We start from the raw sequence: 9277 nt of genomic DNA, 5'->3' as shown, positions 1-9277 counted from the left end.
ACCCTAGCAGCTAGATCTCATTAGTAGCTAGATCTCATTAATATAGTGAATTTTCTAGGGTTTTGTTTTCTTATGAGCCTACTTAATCATTTTGAGACTCAAGTTCATAGGAGGAGCATGTCTCAAAGAATATTCTGTTCTAGCAGACAATGATTGAGTATGACATGGCTATTGTAGTTTTAGATTAAGGTATCATGTTGGTGACCAATTGGCTTCCTCATGCTAGTTGATCAGATGTTGATCCTGCTTACATATGTGTGATCGATCCCTTTGCTTGTTTCATGTTTTATGATGCCTCTCAGCTTGGTCACTCCCAAGAGTCTTCTATCCTTAGCTCCGTCATCTTAAAGGTGTTATGATGCCACCGTCACTAAAAGAAAATAGCACAAACTTTCGACCAAGTTTGTCGAGGAACACAAGTTTCTCGCAAAAAAAAAAAAATGCACGTCCTTGCAAAGTCCTTGGAATAGCAACATTAATTTTTTTAATTCGTTCTTTTACTCACCATCTTACGTATCCTTTTATTTCTCAATCTTCTCTACATTCTTTCAAATCTTTTTTTTTCATGCCTAATAGTTACGTCAATTTTTAATTATTTTTTACGAGAAAGGAATGAAATTACGAAATTAAAGAAGACAAACTAATTGCTTTTACATTATCTTCTAATACAAGTTTCAAAGTAAGAGGAAAATCTTCAAAAAATAAAAAAACAATTAAAATCTAAAATAAAGTGTCCAAAATTTGTTAACAGATCAACACATAGATTAGACATATACATATAGTAGTTTTTTTGTTTGAAAGATACACCTATAGTTGTTGTTTTTAAATAAATAAATATATATATATATATATATATATATATATATATATATATATATATATATATATTAGCAAAACAATTTAAATAAATAAGTATCTTAATCGTTGGTAAAAAAAAAAAGGAAAAAATTTTATATCACGTATCAAACAAATTTGTGATCTATATCACGTGCCAGTAGGTGACGAATCACGAGATCCCAAATCATAAAATTCCCGAAATTACCCTTCCAAAATCAGATAATTACCTTCTACGTAATCCTCTCTATTTTAACTTCAAACAACTTCTCCTCTTTTCACAATTCGTGACTGTCACTCCTAAATCTCCAATCTAGGGTTTCAGATCCCAATCACCGCTCAATCCCTTCCTTTCAATTTCTTCAATTAGGGTTTCATTTTCACAATCTATCTCATTTCTTGCTGCTCTTTTTCATCCAATTTCAATCGATTCAAGAAACTTTGCATAAAAGGGGATTTTTTTTCATTTTCGTTGATTAATTGTTCTGTTAACGATAAAGTTTGATTTTTTATCGTTATACGGTTCTGGGTTTTGGAATTCGTGGATTAATTTTTTGTGGGGTTTTTTTTTTGGGGTTTTTTTTTTCCTTGAAATTCTAGGTTTTTCCTGGGGTTTTTGATATGGCTAATTCTGTTGCGGAAGAAAATGTTGATTACGAGAGTGATCCTGAAGAGGCGCAAAGATCGCTTCTTACAATGCGGAGACGTGAGGCTAGTGATGATGAAGAAGAAGAGGAAAGAGGGGTAGGAGAAAGAGATGATGATTCAGTTAAGAGTGAAGATCTTCGTGTTAGGGTTCGTTCTGATAATTCAGATGGTGAAGGTGGTGTTGCTGATTATGATGAAGATGATGAGGAAGTTGAGGAAGAAGAAGAATATGAGGAAGAACATTATGAGGAGGAGGGAGTTGAAGAAGAGGTTTATGAGGAGAAAGGTGAAGGTGGGGTTGATGGTTCTGTGATTGTGGTTAAGGAATCTGATGGCGGTGTGGTACCCTCTTTGGAAGAAGAAGATTCTGGTGAGGTTAATTTGGAGGAGAAAAAGGAGAATGAACCATTTGCTGTGCCCACTGCTGGTGCCTTTTACATGCATGATGACCGTTTTAGGGACAATTCTAATGCCCGCCAAAGGTATCGTTTTCATCATGTTGCTTTGTACCAAATATATTTCTTGTATATTTAGTGTTAATTTGACTTGGAATTTTGTAGCTTAGTTTTAGATTTGGTCATAGAATTTGTTGTTTTGTATGTATGTATTACGGATACTTTAGATCGAAGGCACTTGCATGGCATCGACACATTTGATTACATTTAATTATTAGTGTCAAAGCGTGAGTCAGGGTCATGTATGATATCTTTTTTCATCATGTTGCTATGTACCAAATAGGTTACCTTGTATATGTATATTTAGTGTTACTTTGACCTGGAATATTGTAGCTTAGTTTTAGATTGTCATAGAATGTGTTGTTTTGTATGTAGTGTGTACACTTTAGATCGAAGGCACATGCATGACATGAAATTGACACATGTGATTACGTTAAATTATTCCATCCAATTATTAGTGTCAATACGTGAGTCAGTGTCGTGTATGTGTCTGCTTCATAGTTTTTTTCCCTTATCTTTTTAACTCTCCGACTTTTCAAAGGCGGATGCGTGGTGGAAGGAGATTGTGGGAGTCCAAAGATGACAAGAAATGGGGACATGATAAATTTGAGGAAATTTCAGTTCAAGATAGGCGCTATGATGAGGTAATGATCTTTTACAGTGCTTTGTGATCACACATTCATTTTAGTTCAATTGTCATTTTTCTAAGACTATTTTCGAATGTTGTGTGTATGAAATTTAGAGGAGACCTTCTAGGGGTAATTTTCGAGGGCGTGGTAGAATTCGTGGCACTGGTCGTGGAGGACATGTTCGAGGAAACAGGAGAGAATACAATGACAGAGAATATAACAACAGAGAATATAATAATAGAGAATATAATGAAGGTAGCAATCAAAATCAAGTGCCTAAGGTTGTTGTGAAAGGAAGAGGGCCTCGAAGGTATGAACCTACTAACAGAAGGAATGGTCCAGCTCCCCAGGTGCAAAAGAAACAGTAAGTACAAGATACGTTTTGTAGAATTTTCTGTTGACATGATCACTATCATGTTGAGGATTTCTGATTATGTTTTTTTTTTTGTTTTTGTTCTCTTAGATCTAGGAAATATCAGGAGAAAACTTCACGTGCTAGTTCCGAGAGAAACTCCATGCCATCATCCAATGCAGAATCTGACCCTGTGCCTGCTAAGAAAACTTCACATGTTTCTTCAAATTTGAACTATGCATCCCCTCCGTTTTACCCCTCGGGCTCTTCTAACAAAGAAATTAATCTGCCACAAAAACGGGATGTCCAAATTGGCAGCACCAGCAGGAACATTCACCCTGTTATGGATGAGGGTTTTCCGGTTCAACAAAACAATACAATTCATCGGGGAAAGAATGTTGTTGATTCCATCAGCATGGACAAGCTGTATATTGACCAGTCTGTCCGCCCATCTGTTGGAAAGCCTTTGAACAGTGTTCATTTGGCACCGCCTGGATCTTCTGGTGTCCATGTTTCTCAATCTCCTTTTCCCAGGCCTGCTGAGCCTGGGAGAGGTGCACCGATCCCATTACAGATGAATTACCAACCTGTTCCCTCACATACTCAAGTAAATAAAGTTTCTCCAACACAACTGCAGACTATTCAGAGAAGTTCTGCACCAGGGCGGACTTTAACGTCTGTGCAAGCTACTGCCCCACAGATGGGCCATCGACCTGGTAGTGGATCTCAGTCTTCATCTCCACCAAAAAGATCTGCATCAATTAATTCACTTGATTCTGGAGAAACAGATGCGGCCTCAGAATCAGGTAAAGCCAAAGGTGCATTGGTGGGGAAGGGAAATGGAGCTCCCCAGGGTCCTGGAAGGGGACCTTTTGTTTATGGTGGGGCACAGGTAATGGGTGCTGCTGGAAATATGGGCATCAGTCAAGGAGATCCGAACTTCCCCACCTTCTTACCAGGTTTGTAACTAAATTGCAATCGTTAAGGAAATTTGGATCCTGTCTACTTAGTGCAAGTCCTGTTTGTTCAAATGCAATTTTCTTCTGATATTGTGATTGAATGATTCTAAATCTTATCATTTTTGTCCTGCAAAAATTATGTAATATTATTTGATGTTAACTTGTTAATACGAATAGTCGAATACTTTGTTTGATCTTGAAGTGAGAATGTTAGTATTAGGGTTATTTACTGTTCCAAACTCTAAGATTGTATACCTATGTTATTAGGGTTATTTACTGTTTTTTCACTTTGATTGTTGGTATTATTAATAGCATTTATGTTGGACTAGTCTGTCAAACCAATGCATTATGGAAGATTATATTTTAACTTAATGAAGACGTGGATAATAGTTTTTGGGTTTGGATAATATACTTGGGGTTAGGTCTTGGGTCCTGAATTTTCTTTCTTTCAAATTACAGAGGTATGTGATATTGGGTGCTGCAGGACTCAACTCTAATACAATCTATTGTCATATTTAGCCGTACGGTTCTGATTTATATTAATATCGTCTTGGGTTCTTTGAATACCTTTACGCTTGTAATTGATTTTTCTATTTTTAATTTGGTTGGATGCAGTCATGCAATTTGGAGGCCAGCATCCTGGTGGTATGGGAGTTCCTGCTGTTGGCATGGCATTCCCTGGATATGTTGCTAATCCCCAGCTTGGTTTGGGAAAATCAGAAATGACATGGTAGTACAGTTATATCTTATGAGTTATACTTTCATTTATAATAGAACAATCTTAAATTCCTTAAATTTTCATCACTCCAAACTTAGTAATTACCTCGTCTGTATTTAGGCTACCAGTCTTGGCTGGTACTGCAGGAGCTTTAGGGGCTCAATACTGTTCACCATACCTTGCTGTTGACGGTGCTTACGGTCGACAACCGGGACAAACCTCTGCAATTGATAATTCAAGGTTTGTCCAGTCTTATAGTATTAAATATGTGATTTATTACCATTTCATTTGCAATATTGCAGTAGCTTATTGATTTCTTCTTTTTCTTTTTGCGACGAACCTTTGCAGCAAGGAAAATGTGAATAAAGCTAATAATGAATTGAAGCCACCACAAAAAACTGGTAAAATATATTTCACTCCCTTTGATAGTTTCACCTTTTGACTTTGGTTACATCAATTGTGATTTGTCTTTTATTTGTCTGTAGAGCTGGTAAATGACGAGTATGGACAACGACAGAATAAACCTCGCAGGCAAGTTGGCTTGCAAAATCACCTTTGCTGCTACTGTCATGATTGCATATTTCTCAAATCATTTCAATTAATGTTGGTTATGCTATCTATGCAGATATTCGGAGATGAATTTTGGTCAGTGAGGTTTTATATAGGATGCAGCTTATTTGAAATAAGCAGATAAAGGTTTGTCTTTTCCAAACTAATAACTAGTTTTATGTTTGCAGTATTGTTGCATTTTCTGATATTTGGTAATTTTGTTATGCAGGCCTTACTCTAGGCCCTTTGTTCTCCAGCTTTTGATCTGGAGCACTTTGGGCTGCTATAAATTTCAAGACTTTCTAGGTAGCTACTGAACTACTTTTAATCTTGAGAATACTTAGAAGTCATGACCTTTTAACAAAAATGTTGCAATGATTTTACTTAGACTAACATCTTACTTTTTCCCCCTTTCTTTCCCTTCCATAATTTCGCCCTTGCAGTTATATAACACCTGCTCATGCTGTTCCACATTCCTGAAGTTACTGCAGTTTGACGGGTGGTAGTTGCTTGTTTAATTGTGCGGTAAGAATAATTATGAACATAGAAGCTAATACCATTTAACATTTTTTTTCGAACACACCCTCCTATTGGTTGAAATTCAATCGAGTCTTTATTTCGAGTGGGATCCATATGAATTTCAACAGGTAAAACAAGTGTTACATGGTGTGCTACTAGCATATTTCTTGAATAGATATTCTGTTACTTACCCTAATGGATTGATCTTTTGAAATAACACAATTTATTGTGGTTCTTTTCAGGTTTTTCTTGCTTGTTTGGTTTTCTAATGAAGCTTGTGAGAACTAGTCAGGCTTTTCGTGAACTACGGATATAGAAAAAAAATATGATAATGATTGTGAAGCAGCTGATTGCATAATGGAGATACAAAATTTTCTCATGTAAATGGTTACCTTTGTTCCATGTTTGTTCTATCTGGTTTGACTATATAAGCTTACCTCTACAGTGACTTTTTCCTTTTCAATTTCCATTATTTTTATCTGAATTGTTATGTTTTCAAAATTTTCACCTTTATTGTTGGGTATTGTTTCATCAACAATTTTCCGTGCTTCTTGATATTCCTCTTAATAGTTGGTTGATTTGAGTTACTGTTAACTAGAAGTTTAAATGAGAAAAATTTAAATGTATTTTTTTCTTCTTCTTGAATTCAAGACTGTTGTTTGGCGGCAAATTTCATATGTTCACGGCATTTTAGAGGTGGAGTACTATAGACCATTGATATTTTTTGAATAACAGAGACCATTGATATGAAGTTAAATGATTATGCTGGTTATGGTTAAAGAGTTATATGACTATGGTTTGATATAAGTGTAAAATAGTGTATTCAATTATTGTATATATCACTGGCCTTTTCCTACTTGATTGCCGCCATTTGTTGTTGTACTTGCTAAATCATCTCGATAAATATTAAGATGGTGAGTTTCAACTGAATGTATTTGTATGTTTTTCTTATACTAGAATAGTCAAGCGTTTATCTTATTTGTTAAAAAATAAAAACCCATGATGTTAGCAAGTTTTTTCAAAATTTCGCAACACATCCATTTCTCTCAATCTATGAAGCCCGGTTATGGATATGGGTGCTGGTACGTAGATATGTGAAGTTTTTGACAAATTTTTTATAGAACTCGTGGAAAATACTAAAAATAAGCATTGATTACTCTTTATTCAATATATGTGGAAAATTGAATTTTTGTCTGTTCTTGTATTTTATACAGACACGACGTGAGTTAACTCATACAGGTTATAAATTCAGCGTGAGTTAAGTCACACAAGTGTTTAACACGTGTGACTTTAACTCACATTTTCAGAAGTTTGGTTGGGAGTGAGCAAAACTTGTTAGGAGAAAAACATTTTTTTTGTGACTATTGAATGTGCAAATTGAGTTAGATTGTAATTTATTAGTTGATAACATTCTTCTCTGCTGTCATCTTCTAGGCTCCTTCGGTTTGTTTCTGCTGGTGTGTGCCTTTTGCTTTAGCTCTCTGCTGGTGTTTTTAAGCCTGTTCTTGCCTCCTGCTTTTGCTCCTCGCCAGGTGTGTTTGTGTCTTTAGGTGCTTAAGCTGTTCTGGTTTGGTTACTGGTGCTGCAGCGGCCTTGGTTTGTAGCAGGCCTTTGGTTCTTGTTTTTTCTCATTTGAGACGTTTTGTCCATCTTTTTCTGGTGTTGTTATGCTTTTTTATTTATGGTGGTTTTTTAAAGGGGTTTTTGTTCGAGCCTACGTTGGTGTGGCAACCGATTTCCCCTTATTGTATTTTTTTCTTCCACCAGAGCTTATTAGTGCGCCTTGCACGGGCTTCTTGGTTAATAATATATTGCCAATTCAAAAAAAAAAAAAAATTAGTTGATAGCATAATTGATAGGTTCAATAATCAGTTAGAATTTGGTACTATTATGTCTCGATGTAGATCACAATTGTCTCATTTTTCAAACTTTAAGATAAATTTTGTTGGGAGACAAAAAATTTGTGTTGGTCATAGTCTAACAAGGGTGTTAAAGTTGTATGCCCGTCATCAAATCTTTGATTTGATTCCATCTTTTATTTCTTCCGATGAAATAATGTGGGTTTTTGTTGGTAAAAAAAACTTAACTATTAACATATGTATCTCTACTAATTGTACCATTAACGTCAAACTACTCTTGTTGTGCTTAAATGTGTGATTTTTATTTGATATCGATGTAAACTTGTTTTACACCGACAATATATATATATATATATATAATTTAGATCCTTATTACACTGATAAAATATTTTCTAAAGATAATTTGTTGATAATGAATTTTTTTACGATCGTAAATAATGATATTTGATGTCCCACTTATTATAACTCTTGGATGGAGAGACTGTACGTCTAAAAAAAAATTACCATATATTTATGAAACAGACGATTTGTCAAAAGAAAAATTATGAAACAGACGATTTTAAGAAAAAGGAGGCTGCAAAAGAGACCTGTACTAGTTCAAAATACATTTATAAATCTTTTTTTTAGGAGTTATAAATTTAAATCTTAGTTTATTCTTTTGTTAAAAAAAACTTAATTACTACATATTTTCTCAAATTAGAGCGAAATTATTTGAGAAATGATATCATAATTGAATTCATACTACTTAAATATTTATGTGGTATATTGATGTTCACAAACCCATGATAATTATGCAGCAACGTTAAACTCTTACCGTTTATTTAGATCTCACAAGACTTGAGAGATTAATCTTCGTAAGTTGCATGCAGAGGATACTCGGTTTACCCAAAAAAAACTTTGGAACAATAAAATTCAGAATTTGAGAGAAGAATTGCTCTTATCATTTGACCACAAATGAAAATGATCAGAAAAAAAAATCCTTTACAAAATTACAAAGGATTGCTAATATGGCAAGCAAGCCTAACTAATTGAAATTACTAATTGTGTTTCTACATTTGACTTCACAATTTCTAAAATAAGTTTTATAATAAGTTTCTACACTTGCCTTCACAATTTCTAAAATTAAGTTTCTACATTTGACTTCTTAACTTGTGCCTTGTGCAGGGCACAAGTTAGCATTTCCCTTAATTATAATAAGTTGATCATTTAATTATTTTTTTCTGTATTATTTAGGGTTTTTAAGTTATTTAATTGTTATAAATTGGTTCTTTATGTTTTTTTCGTACCACTTAGGTTTTTTAAGTTATTTAATTGTAACAATTTGAGGAATTTCATATCTTAGAAAAGTAAGTTATTTGACGTTTAAAAATTACAGTTGAATAACTTAAAGGACATAAGTAGTACGAAAAAAACTTAAATGATTAAATAACATAAAAGACATAAATAGTACCCAAAAAAAACTTAAATGATTAAATAACACAAAAGAAGTAAGTGGTACCGAAAAAAATTAAAGATAAACTTGTTATAATTAAATAACTTAGTTGTGATGTAATTTAACCTAAACAAAATAACATTTGGGTTGTTTGAGGGTGTTGGCTTGTATTCTTGAGTGTGATCTCTTAAAATTTTAAATTCAATTTTTGCTGGTGTCAAGATAACTAATCTAGTCAATACAAAATTTTGTTCGGACTTTAAACGAGACTCTTCCAAATAAACGGTAAGATTTGAACTCTTGAATTAATAGATCATTAGAAC

The 9277-nt window shown here is 34.0% G+C and overlaps 1 protein-coding gene across 2 annotated transcripts; it reads left to right on the top strand.

Moving 5' to 3' along the window:
* Positions 1-1114: 1114 nt before the first annotated feature.
* On the top strand, positions 1115-7716 carry LOC146926108 (CASC3/Barentsz eIF4AIII binding protein). 2 transcript variants are annotated; one of them, XM_085758500.1, is made up of 13 exons: positions 1115-1964; positions 2479-2581; positions 2680-2930; positions 3030-3877; positions 4493-4607; positions 4716-4835; positions 4944-4996; positions 5081-5126; positions 5221-5291; positions 5374-5450; positions 5588-5669; positions 5906-6043; positions 7098-7716. In XM_085758500.1, the coding sequence occupies exons 1-9, from the start codon at positions 1456-1458 to the stop codon at positions 5246-5248; spliced, it is 2073 nt and encodes a 690-aa protein (XP_085614626.1). In that variant the 5' UTR covers positions 1115-1455; the 3' UTR covers positions 5249-5291; positions 5374-5450; positions 5588-5669; positions 5906-6043; positions 7098-7716. The 2 variants fall into 2 exon arrangements, with proteins under 2 accessions (XP_085614626.1, XP_085614625.1); XM_085758499.1 differs by lacking the exon at positions 7098-7716 and having other exon boundaries at positions 5906-6302.
* The last annotated feature ends 1561 nt before the right edge of the window (positions 7717-9277 follow it).

The sequence above is a fragment of the Medicago sativa genome, chromosome 4 (assembly GCF_051527215.1).
Source record: "Medicago sativa cultivar Bolivia chromosome 4, Bolivia_mono, whole genome shotgun sequence".
NCBI lineage: Eukaryota > Viridiplantae > Streptophyta > Magnoliopsida > Fabales > Fabaceae > Medicago > Medicago sativa.
Note: the sequence above shows the minus strand (reverse complement) of the source record. Positions and strands in the feature narration are given on the sequence as shown.